We start from the raw sequence: 17,453 nt of genomic DNA, 5'->3' as shown, positions 1-17,453 counted from the left end.
GACTGTTGGGGGCACGCGCTTGCTTGCGCGGCAGCTGGTGAGAGCCGTGGTCCCTCGCAGGAACCGGCACTGCCGGCTGGTGCAGGAGGGCAAGGACTGCGCACAGGGCCTGCGGCTGCGCCACCACTACATGCTGTGCGGGGCCTTGCTACGCGTGTGGGGCCGCATCGCCGCCATCATGGCCGATGTCACTAGCAGCAGCTACCTGCAGATCGTGCGTCTCAAGACTAAGGACAAGAAGAAGCAAGTCGGTGAGTCAAGGGAGTGGGGCTGGGGGGAGGTGGGCGACCTCAGCCCCGCCCTGCAGGCCCTGATGCTCCCGCCCCCGCAGGCATCAAGATCCCAGAGGTCTGCGTGCGTCGAGTCCTGCAGGAGCTGCGGCTGATGGATGCTGACGTGAAGCGCAAGCAAGCGCGCTCTCGGGGTCTCCTCGCGCCGCCGCCCACCCCACGCCCGCTTGCTTTGCCCTTCGGCCCTGGGGAGGTCCTGGACCTCACGTATAGCCCGCCGGCCCAGGCCTTCCCCGCGCCCTCACCCTTCACCTTCCCGGCCCTGGGCCCGGGCCCCGGCCCCGGCGGCCAGCTGCTGGGCGCCCCCGACACCCCCGACGCCCCAGCTGACCCCGTGGCACTTCTGCACCAGGGCTGTGAAATCAACTTCAAGGAGGTGCTGGAGGACATGCTGCGCTCCCTCAACGCCGCGCCACCCCCTGAACCCCCCGGCCCTCTGGGTGCGGGGGCGGCGGGCGCACCGGCCAGCGGAGCACCGGAGAGGCAGAGCGTCATCCAGTTCAGCCCCCCCTTTCCCAACTCCTAGGTCCAGGCATCCCTCCCGAACGAAACTTATTTATCCGTAATAGGCTCCCATCTACACGGGGAAGAGGGTGGCTAGCCGAGCAGGGCCAGGACCCCAGCCGACTACTGAGAGGAGCAGGGCCAGGGGCCCCTCGTCCAGCCTCCGAGGCCTCCATTGCAGTGCCTTCCCACCCGGTGCCTGGGCAGACCCCCAAAATGCTGTCCGCCCCGGAGGGCCCTCCGAGGCCTTGCCTGGTGGGCAGAGGCCTTGTGCAGCCCCCACTCAGGATACTTGGGGGCCAGGCAGGGCCTGGGGTGGCGGCCCTTCTTCTCTGTGCCTCTATCCTCTACTGCCCCCCTCCAGGCCTGGGTTGGGGCTCCCACCCCACCCACCTTACAAGGCCCTGTTCAGGCCTGTACCCCTGACATCCGCAAAACTGGGTGGCCCCAAGAGCTGGAAACTCAGGAAATCCCAGGTGCTCAGGGCCCCACCACCTCTGGGGGGCTCCAAGGGGCAGTTCCCCTCTTAATATATGCAACCCCTCCCTGCTCTCTGTGCCCTAAATTATTGTCCAACCACCTCTCTCAGGGGCCTGGAATCCCTGCAGAGCTGGTGGCTGGCCCCCTGGTTTCTATGTGTATTTATAATTAATTCAAGTGTATATATGTAAAGAGATCTTTTTTAAATATATGTGCCTTTTCACTACTTCCCAGGCTGTCTGCTGCTGCGACCTGCAGGGCAGCGGGGCGGGAGGGGGGCAATGGTGGCAGGTGTCCTGCGTGTTCCTTCCCAGTGGGGTGTGGGGGAGGTCAGGATGGCTGCTGGCCCTCATCTCTGCCAGCTCATCTCACCCACGACAGCGCCTGGCCTTGTGGATGCCTGGGGCCAGACTAGGGGAACCCCACCCCGCCGGCCCTTGGTCCAGTGTGATCCTGGCACCTGGGCAGCAGGCCAGCTGCCTTTGAACTGACTATACCAAGCCCCTGGAGCCTTGGACCAGATGCCCTGCTCCCTACCCACTAGAGATGTGACCCCACTGGGCCCCTCTTGGTGATGCTGAGTCCCATTCCTCAGAACCCCTTTATCTGGACTGCCTGCCCTCTCTGCCTTGGTTTCTTCCCAGGTCTGCTCCAGATGGTGTTGGGTGTGGCAGGCAAGGCAGCCCAGGGACAGGTGAGCCCAAGAGTTGGGCTCAGTCTAGAAGGCAAGACGGGATGCCCAGCCCATGACTGGGAAGTTGGAGAGGGACTAAGGAGCAGAGTCAAGAGACCCTGCTAGAAGCAGCCAAGGGTGGTGGAGGTGGCTCTTGTCCCGCCATCCAGACCTGGCCAGTCCCCTCCCCCTGTAGGTAACCACTCTTGGGGGAAGGCTGCTGATCTTCCTGGCTGGTGGGGGCAGGAGGGGAGTCAGCTCAGCCATTCTACAGCTGTGCGCCCTGCCCACCGCTCTCACAGGATGGCCCCTTTGAGCAGCAGGCAGGCTGTACCCACCCACAGCCCTTTCCCAGGGAGTGGGGCTGTATCCGCCAGGTGAAGCCCACGGGCAGGCCTGACGCCCAGACTCTTCGTCACAAGGCTGCATGGTGAGCAGGCCCTGCCAGGCCTGGCTCGGTGCCCAAACCAGCCTGGCCTGATGCCCAGCCTGGGTGCAGTGGGCCTCCAACAGCAGGGTCACGAGTCCAGGTCCCCTGATCTCCCACACCTGGGTACGCTATAGAGACCAAGGCCACTTGGGCTGAGAGCAGCAGCCAATGAGGAGGCATTACCTCCCCCAGGATCAGCTCGCCTGGGCTGGGCTGAGATTAACAACCCCAGGCAGAAGGACACGCGCAGCCCTCTGAACCCCGAAGGAACTCCACCTCCCACTTGCCCCCACCCCCTGAGCCCTGGGTTAGCAAAAGCCAGGAGCAAGCCAATCTGTGTTGTGTTGTACATTTTATTCCCACAAGGCAGCCAGGGGTGGGGTTGCCAAGCCGCAGCCAGGCCAAGGGACCTTCCTCCGGCAGGAGTGCACGCCAGGTTCTCGGGTCTGCCCCACCAGGGGCTGGTTTTCAGACAGACCGTCATAGGCACCGGGGGAAGGCTCCTCGGAACACAGGCAGCAGACTTGGGTAGGGGCAGCACCTTGTGGAGCTAGAGGTAGCATGGCAGGTCCTTCTCTATCACCTGCGGGGGAGAAGGGGGTGAGGGGCGCCTTTTCCTGAGTCCCCCCAGCGGGCTCCCCGGACAGGCACCTACCAGGGGCTCTTCCATGGGACCATATCGCTTCACCACACAGCCGTTCTTGTCAATGAGGAACTGCAAGGAGGCCACCGTGGGGCTGAGGTGAGCCAGTGGCCCCCACCTGCCATCCCCATGGCTCTGGACTCTCAAAGCAGCACAGCTGTGGCTGGTGGCTGTGTCTGTCCACCCCACCAGGGCATCTAACCCCCCTTACCTTGGTGAAGTTCCATTTGATGGCGCTACAAGAGAAGCATGAAGTTGTGAGGAATCCCTTGGCAGTTGCAGATACTCCCTCCACTGCTCTGGGGAAGCCATCCTGTCCTCCCCTGTCCCCCAGCCCCCAACTCACTTTCCCAGCATGCCCCTCCCCTTGGGCTGGACTTTCATCCATTTCCACAGAGGGTGGGCGTCGTCCCCATTTACACAGATCTTGCTGAACATATCGAATTTGACGTTATAGCCAGCGGCGAACTCTTTGATCTCCGCATTACTCCCTGGCTCCTGTGTAGACCCGGGTTGGAGGGGGGGTGGTGAGTGGGGTGGGGCCTATACCCCCTTCAGTGCCCGCTTCCACAGAGAGCTCCTCTCCCCAGCCAGCACAAAGGGACACACAGGGACATCCAGGGCCAGCCACGACGCACCTGCCTCCCAAACTGGTTGCAAGGGAAGGCCAGGATCCGTAAACCACACTCGGCGTATCGGGCGTGCAGGTCGACTAGCTGAGTGTAGTTTACTTCAGTCTTGCCTCATTGCGAGGCCACATTGGTGACGATGCACACGTGGCCCCTGAAGACGGGATGAGGCGGTCAGGCCAGGGCCACGACCTTACCCCCGCCGCCCCCACTAAGTGGGCAAGGACCCACCGGTACTTGTCCAGGTTAACCATGCGCCCGTCGATGTCCTTGGCTGAGAATTCGTGCATGGAGCGAGCACAGCGCCAGTCGTCGCGGGACGCGCACTGCAAGGCAAGAGCTGGCTGAGCGGCCGACTGACCTCGGGGCGTGGCGCCCGCAACCGCTCGGCCCACTCGCCCAGCCCAGGGTACCTAAGAGAGAAAAACCAGGGCCCTGGGACTAAGCAAAATGTGAGGCTCCTTCTCAAAGGCTCCCCTGTACAACAGGGCGCATTGGGCCGGAGTCATTGAGACCTAGGAAGGGCTCGGGACCCTGCCAGGTGCCCCAGCGAATGGGGGAGGCCGCTGGGTGTGGGGGCCTCCGTGCGCACCGGGTCTTGGGATTCAGTGGCGCAGCCGCTTTCCCCGGCCGGGGTTCCCGCCAGCCCAGGGCTCTCAGGAGCTGGCCTCCTCCGTCGGGGGCGCGCCCTCCTGCGACGGCATATCCGAGCCCTCCGCCTTCGGGGGGCTCGGCGCCGTCGCCCGGCCGGCAACCGGCGCCGCTGCCCGCGACGACACGGGGAGCAGGCGGCTGCGCGGCCCATGCCCGCAAGTCTCTGACTGAACTTGTGCCCACCGAGAGCCGGGCCCCGGGGATAAAAAAGGCCGGTAGCCAAGGGCGCCAGGCCGCTCCTCTGTGACGCCACCGCAAGGGGCCCCGGGGCGCGCAGGGCGGGGGAGGGGCAGTGACGACCCGTGGCGCGTGATCCCGGATTTCCACCCCTTCGGCCGCCCCCGCTCTCCAGGCCGCAGTCGGGGAGCCAGAGGCCGACGGCGCCACTCGCAGCTGCCCCGATACAGCAGCCTGTGCGCGTCAGGGGCTTCCAACAGTGGGTTCCGACCGCCCAGCTCTGTCACCGGCCCCCCGGACGCCGCCTCGGCCCCCGACCGACTCGGACCCTGACGCCCGCCCGCGCTCTAGCCATGGTCCGGATGGCCGCGGAGGGGGCCGCTGGAGCCCCCCGCCCAAGGTCGTCAGAAGGCAGGTCGCGCGCCCGCCCAACGGCCCGTTGGCCGGCCGGCGGCGCCGCACTCACCATGGTGCTGGCCAAGCCCGGCGCAGCCAGAGCCCCGCAAAGTAGCGCTGGCTTCAGCAGGCGATACAGACGGCTAAAGCTCATCTCGGCGGTGGGGGACCCGGGAAAGCAGCGCTCCTCCCCTCGCCGAACCGACCAATGGACGCGCGCCGGCGGGCCTCACCTCCCCGCCCTACGCCACGCCTAGCAACACTCTTACTGGTCGGATGCTCAGGCGTCGCAGACGCGTGCCCACATCAACCAATGGTAGGCAGGAGTGAGGCTGACGGGGCGGGGCCTGGGCCGGGCTGCGGTTTTTGTCGCTATATGTGACTGCGCATGCTCGTGCGCGGGTGGGCGGTCGCGTCCACGCAGGCGCCGCGGAGGTGGGTTGAAGACAGTTATCTGCACTGAAGGATGCCCGACAACTTGAGATACTACTGGAAGCCCATGTTAGGGGATCGGGGTGGTGGGGGGAAAGGTTGGCTCGAACTCTCAGAAAACATGCCTCAGCTTACTGAAAACCTATTTGTTTCTTTAAAATGTAAATAAAACCACGCTGGGCATCGGACTACCCCCACTCGGGCTGCGGTGTCGCTACGAGGGCCTGAAGGTCACTGTTGGCGACAGGCCCGGATGGCGGTGGCGCTGCCGCAGGATGCGCCATCAGCGCACGGCCTAAGGTCGCCGCCCTTGGACAGTGCAGGCTTAGCCGCTTATTATATACGTGAACATGAGCCCTGGAGGGAAGGGAAGCTTAGGCAGTTACATTGTGGTCCCGCCCCCTTCTCTGAGCGGACGCGCAGGTGTGTGCTTAGTAAGGAAAACACAAGACCAGAGGGATCTGCTGTCACTTTCAACGTGACACAGCACCAGTGCACGCGGTTGGGGGCAGAGCGCCCACTGATCTGGCTCCTGGCGCATTTCCACTTGAGGCTCAGGCGTTGGGCCACCGCCCAGAGAGCAGGCCCACCCCATTCTCGGGACCTGAGTCACGGAATTCCACAGCCCGCCTGGCTGCCCCCCACCCCCAGCCGCGGAAGGACGTTGACCTGCGGCCAGGAGGATGGTTTCAGCTTGTGCTGCTGGTCAGTTTCTCTCTTCTTGGATCCTCCCCGTGGACGTTTCTGCAGAGGCCTGGGGGCAGAACTGTTGGGGCTGGGCTCATTTGGGGGAACTCCCCCACACACATATACACACACACCCTGCAATCTAGGCCTGCCCCAGGGGGCTTAGTAGGCCACATTTGGTGGCAAAGGTGACAGGATCCCTGGGGCCAGGTTGCCACACTCCTGACTTGCACAACAGCCTTCATGTACTTCTTCCTCTCAGCCTGATCAACCAGAGCCGGTGAGTTCTGAAGTCACCTCTTTGCTGGAGCCCCCATTGTCTCAGCTTAGCTATCTCACTTCTCAGGAAATGCCCCCTCACTTCCGCCCCAGGTGGGGGGTGGGCAGCACTGGGTGTCAACGTCCACACCAGCCAGTCTGAGTGGCCCTTGGAATGACACAGCTGTTCTTAGTTTCCCTTATGGTGGGATCTGTAACTCTGTCATGAAGATGGCCACCCTCTGCTTGGTTACTTGAGGTTTTCCAGGAAAATAGCTTAGGATGACTCCCCCTCCCCATGGAGCCCACTGCAGGGGAGACATGGGCAAGGTGTCATCCCATTCCTGACTTCATACCAGCTACAGTGAGAGCAGAAGGGGCAGGACAAGCTGCCGGCTGTGGTTCCACTGGCTCTGGGAGGGCTTTGTGCCTGGGGATTCGCTGCTTTTCCAAACATTCCTCCCCTTACAGAGGAGGCAGTGGAATCCTGGGGAAGCCCCAGCCAGGCTCCAGGAAGGCCCCTGTGGTGGCCTTTAATTGAGTTTAAAATTCACATAACAACAACAACAACAAACTCACATAACATAAAATTCACCATTTTCACCAAAGCATACAGTAAAGTGATTTTTAGAATATTCATAATGTTGTGGGACCATCACCACTATCCAATTCCAGAACATTCTTATCACCCCAAAATAAACTCCATCCCCATTTGTAGTTACCCACCCCAACCCCTGGCACCCACCATCTATTTCCTGTCCCCGTTAAAATTCCTGTGAGTGGAATTAGACAGCACTTCTTTGCTTTCTGTGTCACTTATGTCATTCAAAATGAAACGCTGTCCCCATTACCTGTCTCCTCCATCTCCCTCCCTCAGCCCCTGACAACAAAAAATCTACTCTGTCTGGGTAGATTTGCCTGTTCTGGACTGTTCACATCAATGGAGTCATATACTAGGTGGCCTCTTGTGTGAGGCTTCTCTCTACGAGCATCATGTTTTCAAGGTTCATCCACATTATAGTGTGTGTCAGTGCTTCCTTTCATGACTAATATCCTATGATATGAATGGACTATATTGTGTTTACCCATGTATCCATTGATGACTATTGTGCTGCTGTACCATTTGACTTTGTGATGCTGTATAAGACTTTTTGCGTGGGCATATGTTTTCATTTTTCCTGGGCATGCACCCGGGAGTGGAATTGCTGGCTCACATGGTCACTTTAAGTGTTAAAAGGAGCTGCCAGGCTTCCCCACAGCTGCTGCTGGATTTCACATCCCTGGCCAGGAGTGTGGGGGTGGTGGCCTGATTTCTGACCCCTGGGCTCTGCCAACTGGCAGAGCTGCATGGTGGCGGGTTCCCAGGAGAAAGTTGCAACTCCATGTCCCATTGCTGAGGTCATGTAGTCACAAGCAGAATTCTGATTCATGGGCGATGGGGTGGGGCCCACCTGCTCCTGTGAGCCCATTCTCCCCTCTTCCCTGCCCCAAGTAACAGCAAGATCACCTAACATCCCCTGCCACCCACACCTGGACCTTCCCCGGGTTACGTCCAGGCTGCCCTCGGGAGCCTCCAGCAGTTCTGCCCCCTCCCCCACTCAGATTTGCCCATCAAAGACACTCTTTCTTCTGTCTTAAAACTCACTCTAGGACATCCCTGGTGGCTCAATGGTTAAGAATCCACCTGCCAATGCAGGAGACATGGGTTCAATCCCTGGTCCGGGAAGATCTAGCATGCTGGAGGGCAGCTAAGCCCATGAATCACAACTACTGAGTCCAGACACCCTAGAGCCTGTGCTCTGCAACAAGAGAAGCCACCGCAATAAGAAACTTGCGCACCACAACTAGAGAGTAGCCTCCACTCGCCACAACTAGACAAAGCCTGTGCTCAGCAGCTAATACCAATGCAGCCAAAAATAAATAAGATAAAACCCACTCTAGACCGCCTCTCTCCCCACTATATCCACATCTCCAATTTCTTTCCTCCCATAAAGAAAGACCCCCCTCCCTGGATCTGCCCTCTGTGGTCCAGTCTAGTCCCCTGCTCAGTCCGCAGACCTGCTTCGACAGCTGCTCCATCCCCCCTCCTTCAGACACCACCTTCACCTGGCTCCAGGATACCTGGTTTCTACCCACCCTCTATTCTGTTTCAGGAACACTTAGGTAGCCCCGGCACCCTGCAATCTTCAGCCAAGTACATACGCAGTGGGTGCTGTTCTTGCCCCTGTTCTACAAACGGGGAGGGGGACATTCAGACACAGAGAGGTTAAGTAATGTGCCCAGGTCACACAGCCAGCACTGGAGCCTAGATAGCCACATCTCTTTGCCTTCTGCTGTTTCCTCCCCTCCCAGCCTCAGGGCTCAGTTCTGATTTCCCATGCGCTTCGTGACCTCATCAGACTCTCAATTCCAGTCTGCACTGTACGCCTACAACATCCGTGTCAGTCTCCACTCCAAGCTCATCTTGAGTTTCAGGCTTGTACCCTGCTGTCCCCTGGATGTCTCCCCAGGGGTTCCCCAGGAGTCCCAAGCTCACCATGTCCAAGAGCTGCTCCTGATCTGCCTCCTACACCTCCCCAGCGAGGTCTGTTCTTCCTCCTCTGCTAGTCTCTGTGTCTCTCCACATCCTGTCCACCTACAGATCCTGTGAGCGCTGCCTTCCGGACACCCTGGACCTGCCCACAACCCACCCTTCACTTGAAGCCTCGTCTATCTCTGGCCAGGATGGTCCCCCCCTAGCCCACTCCTTGGTCTCCCTGTTTCTTCCCTGCGGAGATGCTGAAAATGGCTGCAAACAAAAACTTCTCAAACCCAACCAGCAAGGGCTCCCGGGATCTGCCACACCTGACCCTCTGACCCACAGGCTTCCTTGCTGCCAACACACTAGGCCTCAGGGCCTTTGCACACACTGTACCCTCCACCTGATACACTTTCCTTAACATCCCCAGGGCTTCTACCCTCTCACCCTTTGGGTTTTTGCTGGAACCTTCCCTGACCACATTTGAGACTGCTCTATTTTTTCTTCCACAGCACTGTCTCCTTCTAACACGCTGTATCATTTACTTATGTCCACTATTTCTGTCCTGTCTCTCCCTGGCATTTAAGGATGCTTGGTCTGTTTTGTTCCCTGTTCCTTTGGCTCCTCATTAAATATTGAATCATTGAATTAATATATTACTGAATGAAAAGTTACTGACACAAGTAAGCTGGGCTGAGCAGGCCTGAGCAAACCTCCTGAATGAACTCGGAGAGGAAGGGCCGATGCAGAGGTTGTGCACTCTTGGGGGTCTGTGGCGTATCCAAGCAGGGGCTGGGCTGGGGCTCAGGGGACAGGAAAGGGGGAAAAGAGAGATGGGTGCATTTCATAAGCACCAGGAACTATACCAAGCTTCTCCCAAGTACGAGCATCTCTTTATACCCTCTAAAATGGGGGACACGTTATTCTTTCCATTATACAAAACGGAAAACGAAGGCTCCGCTCACACCTCCTCAGTCTCTCCAGATTCTAAACAGTCTCTCCAGTCTGGCGTTGAACAAAAACCACCACTCCCGAGAGGCCTTGCGTCAAAGCATCGCGAGAACTTCCGAGGGGCGGGTGGGCGGTGCCGTTTGAAAGCTTCTCGCGCAACCAACCGCAGCTTTAGTAAGGCTAGGGCTGCCCTTGGCAGTGCCGCTCCCGAAGGTCGCTGTATTCAGGCGTTCGCCTGCGACAGCCCTGCACGGGTAGACGACGTATTGGGGGCCTGATCAGGACTCGGCGTAGGCACGGTGGGCGCGGGTCGCGCCAGTGGCAGGCGCTGTGTGTGAGAGCGGCGGCAATCATGGACGACGAGGAGGAGACATACCGGCTGTGGAAGATCCGCAAGACCATCATGCAGGTGAGCCGCGCGGGGGCCGCCCTCCTTGGAGAACACGGTGAGGGCGGGCCTGGCTGTGCCAGACGAACTGGGCACGCGGCGGCCGAGGCGTGAACGGCGGGTGCGAGGGCCCGCTGATGGGGACGAGCCTCTTCACTCGCAGCCGCGCGGCTGGAGCGGAGGAGTAGAGCCCCAGAGCCCACCGAGAAGGGGTCAGGATCTCGCTCGAGCTGGAGGGAGGGAAGGCGGGAGACGCTGGGTCGCCGTGTGTTTGTGTTCCTGGAAGGTTGTGATGTTATAGCCCCTAATCCTTGAAATCCTTTATCAGTAAGAGTTGGTAACAGGCCAGACTAGAAGTTCAGGCAAGGCTTTGTTGGAGCTTATGCTGCAGCAGGAGGGAGCGAAAACAAGCAACAGGCGCCCTTCCTAGCTCGCCTTGACTGGGGTGAGGGTGGACGCGGGTCCAGGGGTCATGCCAGAGTGATGAGTTGGGTGGTCTGCTCGCCCTCTGTGTGTTGCAGTGTGCAGGGATCACGCCTGGCACCCAGCTTTTGCTCCCGGCCCCTCAGAAGTGGCAGCGTAGTTTATGACTTTTTGTTTATAATTTGCTCCAGCTGGTAAAGTGCACAGTTATTTTTAGTCCCACATAGTTTCTGGGTATTCTGTTGCTGGAGGAGATATTTGTCCAAGTACAGGCGCTGCCGCAAAGGGTCCCAGCTCCCAGTCTGTCTTACCAGCACCACCTTAAGTGTGTAACGCAGAATCCCGGGTTCTTGATGGTGGAAGGAACCCTGGTGGGCTGGTCTGACCGCTGTCTGGTGGCTACTTAGATGCCTTGCCCACCAACTCTGTCTCAGTGTCACAGCAGTCATACCAGCTTTTTCTGTGTACCACATGCTTTAAGCTACCCTATGAGAGGGGTCTAGTGTAATGTCACAAAGACTTGGGGCCTTGATCAAGAGCACCCAGCCTCCTGGGAATCGTGCTGGAGCTAAGGCCGGCCCGTGACCCAGCCTCTCCAACACTTGGCAGAGCTACCCAAGACAGGGCTGGAGCAGCTGCGCTTCTACGTGATGGTGTTGGGGCTGCGGGAGAGGAGACCCAGGTCCCTGAATGGAGACTCGGCGGGGGGTGGGGGATGTGGGCAGGGCTGGATGGCATCTCCAGCCTTCCTTTCTCTGTTTGGGTCCTCACCTAATCTGTGTGCTCATAGAGCCCCAGTTTCTGAGCAGGACCTCGAATTGCTGAGCCTCAGGCTTTCACCTGGTTTCCCAGCCAGCACCCTCCCAGCCTGCTGTACCTGTCAGACCTACGCCCTGGGACCTGGCTCTGGACTCAACATCCTCCCTTGCATCTCAGGCCTTTCCCCAGTCTCCTCTGCGGTGGCCTCACCCACCGGAGCTCTGGCTGCTGTCCCACCTCCACTGTGCGATCACCTGCCCTTTCTCTCTGCAGCTGTGCCACGACCGTGGCTACCTGGTGACCCAGGACGAGCTGGACCAGACGCTGGAGGAGTTCAAGGCCCAGTTTGGGGACAAGCCCAGTGAAGGGCGGCCGAGGCGCACAGACCTCACGGTGCTAGTGGCGCACAACGATGACCCCACCGACCAGATGTTCGTCTTCTTCCCAGGTGAGGGCTGCTCGGGGCCAGCTCACAACAGCCACCTGCTGTGGGCCGCAGAGTCAGGCACCCACCCTCATCCTTCTGCCCGCTGCCCTCCTTGCTGTGGGGACCCCTTCTCCAGCTTCCCTCTTCTCGATCACCCACCCATTCTCTCTGGGCCTAAAGATCACGTTTCCAAATACAGTTTCATTCTGAGATTCTAGGGCCAGGATCCCAACAGAGGGACTTTGGGGGCAGAGTGGGTTAGTGGAATGGGAAGTGAGGAGAGCAGCTTGAGGGGGCGGGCGTACTGCACACAGACCCTGGGGCTGCCTTAGGCGCTGACCTGCTGGGCTCCTAGGGTCCAGATGTTCTGTGGCAGGCCCTGCCTGCTGCCAAGATCGTGAGGACCCCACTGCTGCAGCATGGAGATGGGTGATACGTGTCTGGCAGGACCATGCTGTCTGGGTCATCTCACCTCAGCTCATCTCTGAGAACCCCAGCCCTTGTCTCATGAACCCCCAGACTACACCACTTAATCCAGGGCTTCCCAAACCTCAGAGCCACTGAGCCCTGGGCAAGCCCAGACTCCCAGACCCCACTTCCAGAAGAGGTCCCTGAGGTCCAGGGGGCCCAGGGCACCTGTCAGCTCCCATGTGACCTGGAGGCAGCCATCCCCCCAATTCTGGGACCCAGTTGCCTGGTTCTTGCTTTGCACACGGGGAGGCTGAGGCCCGAGAGTGGGAGTGGCACTGCAGTGCCTTGGCAGAGCCAGGTTAGAACCTGGGTGCCTGACGGGAAGGGGCCCCACAGCACTGACCAGCCTGTGCTCTGCCTGCAGAGGAGCCCAAGGTGGGCATCAAGACCATCAAGGTGTACTGTCAGCGCATGCAGGAGGAGAATATCACGCGTGCCCTCATTGTGGTGCAGCAGGGCATGACGCCCTCTGCCAAGCAGGTAAGCCTGCCCCGCTGGGGTGGGACGGAGCCCAGCCAGCACCTCTGTCCCCAGGCCCAGGGACCGGCTGCCGCACTAGCTCCCAGCAACTCTCGGAGCATCCTGACAGGTGCTCACCTTTCTTGACGTGAGACCAAGGAGTTATTACTGTGCTGAGATCCTGGGCGGAGTTGGATGGGGTTTCCCAATTTATGATGCGAGATGTCTTTCTGAGCCACAAGGGTAAACCCTGCTCCACTTCAAGGGTGCCAGCTGCCCACGAGGAGGAGCTGGGTTAGGGTGGGTCTGGGGGCCACACGGGGGCGGTCGGCCGCCCCTGCTGCACTTGAGGGTTGACGTCTCTTCCAGTCCCTGGTTGACATGGCACCCAAGTACATCTTGGAGCAGTTTCTGCAGCAGGAGCTGCTCATCAACATCACAGAGCATGAGGTAAGTGTGCGGGGTCTCGGGTGGGATGAGACTGGAGACCCACCCCCCAGCCCCTCACCTTTTTAGGAACAGCATACGTCTGGGGGCCCCCCAGTGTGGAAAGAAGGTAGGGGGACCCAGCCTTCAGTCAGGAGTTGGGGGGCAGGGTGCAGTTTCTATCTCCCCTGAAGCCCTGGGTCCTTGGATTGTGCCCTGTGGCCCATCTGCAGGGCAGGTGTGTAGGCTCCAGACACCCACCCCTTCCCTCCCAGTGTGGAATCAGGACTGGCGCAGACACCTGGAGCCCGAGCTGTACCCCTCCCCTGGGGGCTCCCGGGGTCTGTTGCCCCATGGAAACCGGGTTCTCTTCTCACAGCTGGTCCCTGAGCATGTGGTCATGACCAAGGAAGAGGTGACAGAGCTGCTGGCCCGGTAGTATCCTTTCTGGCCCCTGACTGGGCCCAGCTCGTCTCCCCACCCTGCCTTTCACCCCAACCCCAGACCCCCAGTCAGTCCAGCAAGGCCTTTTCCCTGACCTGCTACCCAGTAAACTCCGAGAGAACCAGCTGCCCAGGATCCAGGCAGGAGACCCTGTGGCGCGGTACTTTGGGATAAAGCGCGGACAGGTAAGAAGCCCTCCCAGGGTGGAACTAGAGCCAGGGCTTCTGGGCAGGGCGGAGGGAACCCCAGGCTGCTGCTCATGCACTGCTCCAGCTCTGCTTCCTGCCCCTAGGTGGTGAAGATCATCCGGCCGAGCGAGACTGCGGGCAGGTACATCACCTACCGGCTGGTACAGTAGCTGCCTGTGGACAGACAGCTGGCGTCGAGGGGCCAGGCAGTGGCGTTCATCGCACTCCTGTGAGCGCGCCCTACCAATTCCCTCTCTGGAGGCAGCCCCAGTTCCGGCCTGGATGTGCCCAGCTTCTGTGACGAACAGTCACAGATCACATGATTAACTGCCTGTTTCTCTCCCAGCATGTTCCCTGGGGGACAGAGAGACGGTCATGACCACCCCCTCACCCCACCCCATCCCCGCCGCTCCTGGCCAGGAGTGTGGGAGCTGGTTGCCTTGGGAACCTTGCCTCTGCTCCCCTGGATCCTAGGGCGCTTTGCCTGGTGCCTTGGATCTGCCTTTCCTGGGCTGAGAGTCCCTGCAGCCTCTCTTGAATGCCAAGCCCTGGCCCTGGATCCCAGCTGATGGTGCCTCTGGAGGGGCCAGGACACCTCAGGGTGACCCGGCATTCTCTGGCCTCCCCTTGCTGTGTCCCCTACGGTGGCCCTGATGCTGCCTGTCCAGGGGCTCTGAGGACAGTGGTGGTGAGATGGAAACTGGGATTTAGTTGCTTTGGAATGCTGGGCATCTTAAAGAATTAAAGCTATTTTGAGTAATAAGTTCACTTATCTGAAGACCAAGGCAAAACATTGGGTTTGCTGTGAGCAGCCGTGCTCAGGCTCTAAACCACTCCACAGGGTCACTGCCCACTTCCCCTGGAGGGGTGGCAGGGGTGGGGCTCCAGCATGCCCTCTAGCTTTGCTTCTTGGTGCTCTTCCATAGCAGTTGGAGGTCAGACTACCTACTTTTCCTCTATACTAACTTCAGAGGCCCCCCTCCCCAGGCTAAGTGCCGTTGTTTGTGTTTTTAATTAATAGCTTCGTTGACATGCGATCTACGTACCATACAGTTCACCGGTTTAAAGTTCATGATTCTGTGATTTTTAGTACATGCACAGTTGTGCACCACAGTCAACTGTGGAACATTCCATCACCCTAAAAAAAGCCCCATCCTGTTAGCAGTCACCCGATCCCAACTACCACTAACTCTGTCAATCTGCCTGTTCTGGACGTTTCCCATCAGTGGAATCACACCCTGTGTGTCCTTCTGTGTCTGCTTCTCTCCTGAGCATCGTGTTCTCAGGGTCTGTCCACATGGTAGCGAATGTCAGGGCTTCTCTCCTCTTCCTGGCTGAGGGACACTCCCGTGTGTGGAGGGACTCTGTGTTTCTTCTTCAGTTGATGGACCTGGGTTATTTCCATTGTGAGTAGTGTTGTTGTGAGTGTCCAGGTACACATTGCTGTGGTTGTATTTATTTTTCTGGGTGTGGTGTGTACGTTGGAGTAGAATTAGTCTTGACAGAAGCTCTGGTCACCCTTTGGAGAAGCTGTCAGACTGTCTTTCCTGTGGCTGCCCCGTTTCTCATTCCTGAGCCCCATATAGAGGTCCCAGGGTCTCCACCTCCTTGCCAGCACTGGTTCTTATGGCCTGGGGGACGGGGAGGGGGTACAGGGTGGCCAGTGGTGGTGCTGTGGTTCCAGTTCCCTTGCCAGGTGCTGGTGGTGGTGAGCATGGGGGCTTGCCAGCTGCCTGTGAGTTAACTGATATGTGTCTGTGCACAGGTCCTTTGCCTCTTGTGTAACTGGGTTATTTGTCTTCCATTACTGAGTTTTAGGGGTTCTTTATATATCCTAGGCACAAATTACAACAGTTTTCCCATGTTTTGTATTTCTTAGGTGTCTCCATGTAGTGTTTTTGTGACTGCCTTGGGTCTTAGTTGCAGCATGTGTGGGATGTTAGTTCCCCAACCAGGGATCAAACCACCGCCTGCTGTGCTGGCAGGTGGATTCTCAACCACTGGACCCCAGGGACGTCCATCCCCCTGCAGTCTTTATTTGTGGGTCTCAAATTCTGGGTTTACTCCTGGGCATCGTGTGACCTGGGGTGATCTCTTTCCCACAGACAGATGGTGCTCTTGATGCTGTTTATTGAGGAATAGTGCTGCCCTGAGTTTCCACTCTCTTGTAGTGAATGCATAGATCCACGTGAGTCTGTTGAGGTCCTCTTTTCATTGATAAATTTAGGTGGTTTTTTTTTTCATTTATTTTTAATCGGAGGATGATTGCTTTACAATACTGTGTTGGTTTCTGCCACACATCAACATGAATCAGCCATAGGTATATATATGCCCCTCCCTCTGGAACATCCCTCCCCAAAACTTAGGTTTTAAAATCATAATTTTACAGTACATCTTAACAGGCAAACAGGTCTCCCCTTTCTCCAAAACAGACATATGTTGTTTTCCAAAACTGTCTCAGCCAGAATAAGCCAGATGTAGAGGGACAAATTCTGTCTGATTCCATTTACCTGGAATCTTTAAGGAGTCAGGTCCACAGAGACAGAAGTAGATGGTGCTGAGGGGCCAGGGACTGGGAGGAGAGAGGGAGTTGGTGTTTCCTGGGGACCAGAGTTTCAGTTTGGGAAGATGAGAATATTCTGGAGATGATGGTGGGGATGGTTGCACAACTGTGTGAATGTGCTGTGCTTGTGAACTATCCAAGTTAAAATGGTAGAAACAGTAAACATGTAGTTTCCAGTCTTGGATGTTCTTAGATTTTTACTCTTGCTAATGAACTGTAGAATCAGTGCATTGATTCCCTGAAAACTCCTTTTCTTCTGGTTGAGGGCTTAGTGGGGGTGGGGGGAGGGGTGGCTGGGTGCAGGCCTGTCCACAGGTGCAGGGCCTCAGATGCAAGGTGTGGATGTTCCACCAGCGGTACCAGCTCTCCTTTGGGGCCCTCCCCCCAACCCCTGCTTGTTGCTTGGGCATCGGTTCAGCTGCCTGCAAGTCCCTGAAATTGGTCCAGACACCAGCCTCAAAGCTTCAGGAAGTGGGGCCCTTCCCCTAATTGAGCCTGAAGGTGGCACAGCCTGTTAAAGTTTTTTGGTGGGGTTGCATCCGTAACTGTTTGCAGGCCAAGCTGGGCTCCTTGGCAGGCACTTGGTGCCTGGAGCAGGGTGCTTATCTTACCTCCTCCATGGAGAAGTGGAGAGCCCCTCTGTCCTGAGGAGTAGCTGGAAGTATTCATAGATCTATTCACTCATTCTTGTTTTAAAAGCTTATGGGTCAGCACACTTGTTCTGTAAAGGCCAGAGGGTGAGTGTCTTGGCTGTGCTGTCCAGGTGGACTTGCTGCAGTTATTCAACTCTGCTGCAGGGCAGAAGTGGCCACAGGTCACATGCAACCAGAGGGTACAGCCTGGGCCTTTATCTTTGTTTGCAAAACTGCAGGCCGCCTTCTGAGCTCTCAGGACGCTTAGGCAGGGGCAGAGCTCTGACCACCACAGCTGGTTTTACCTAAGCTTGGGGAGGACTGCTGTTTTGGAGGGCTGTCCTGTCAGAAAGGGAGGCCTAGCAGGTTTTACCATGATGGGGTGTGAATCCATGTCATTCATCTCGTGAGTAGTTGGGTCTCTGCTTAGCCATCCCTGGCCCTCCAGGATAAACCTGTAGGAAGGGAGGCAGAGCCTCGCCTCTTCCTGGCTACGCCGTCTCGGACAGTGGCTACTGTCTCCCTGACACTCTTCAGTCCGTGTGGGTTTC

At 58.2% G+C, this 17,453-nt stretch overlaps 3 protein-coding genes across 6 annotated transcripts in view; 2 read left to right on the top strand and 1 right to left on the bottom strand.

The window, feature by feature from the left end:
- SBNO2 (strawberry notch homolog 2) overlaps positions 1–1,502 on the top strand; it is a 38,723-nt gene extending 37,221 nt beyond the window's left edge. For both annotated transcript variants that reach the window (XM_065918459.1, XM_065918460.1), the window contains 2 exons: positions 61–251; positions 332–1,502. In XM_065918459.1, the coding sequence (XP_065774531.1) occupies positions 61–251; positions 332–816 (676 nt within the window). In that variant the 3' untranslated portion in view covers positions 817–1,502. The remainder of the gene's footprint in view (positions 1–60; positions 252–331) is intronic.
- Positions 1,503–2,716: 1,214 nt separating this feature from the next.
- Positions 2,717–5,097, bottom strand: GPX4 (glutathione peroxidase 4). Of its 3 annotated transcripts, none has more exons than XM_065918456.1 (7): positions 4,947–5,097; positions 3,881–3,975; positions 3,659–3,803; positions 3,367–3,518; positions 3,232–3,256; positions 3,033–3,092; positions 2,717–2,960 (listed from the first exon to the last, which is right to left on the bottom strand). In XM_065918456.1, exons 1-7 carry the CDS (start codon positions 5,028–5,030, stop codon positions 2,928–2,930), a joined length of 594 nt encoding a protein of 197 aa, XP_065774528.1. In that variant the 5' UTR covers positions 5,031–5,097; the 3' UTR covers positions 2,717–2,927. The 3 variants fall into 3 exon arrangements, with proteins under 3 accessions (XP_065774528.1, XP_065774527.1, XP_065774529.1); XM_065918455.1 differs by having other exon boundaries at positions 3,881–4,062; positions 4,947–5,080; XM_065918457.1 differs by lacking the exon at positions 4,947–5,097 and adding an exon at positions 4,242–4,475.
- Positions 5,098–9,896: 4,799 nt separating this feature from the next.
- POLR2E (RNA polymerase II, I and III subunit E) lies at positions 9,897–14,470 on the top strand. The gene is made up of 7 exons (XM_065918458.1): positions 9,897–10,131; positions 11,566–11,740; positions 12,555–12,670; positions 13,019–13,099; positions 13,455–13,513; positions 13,626–13,704; positions 13,812–14,470. The coding sequence occupies exons 1-7, from the start codon at positions 10,075–10,077 to the stop codon at positions 13,875–13,877; spliced, it is 633 nt and encodes a 210-aa protein (XP_065774530.1). The 5' UTR covers positions 9,897–10,074; the 3' UTR covers positions 13,878–14,470.
- The last annotated feature ends 2,983 nt before the right edge of the window (positions 14,471–17,453 follow it).

The sequence above is a fragment of the Muntiacus reevesi genome, chromosome 1 (genome assembly GCF_963930625.1).
Source record: "Muntiacus reevesi chromosome 1, mMunRee1.1, whole genome shotgun sequence".
Taxonomy (NCBI): Eukaryota; Metazoa; Chordata; class Mammalia; order Artiodactyla; family Cervidae; genus Muntiacus; species Muntiacus reevesi.
The sequence above is the reverse complement of the archived record's forward strand: the minus strand, read 5'-3'. Positions and strand labels throughout refer to the sequence as shown.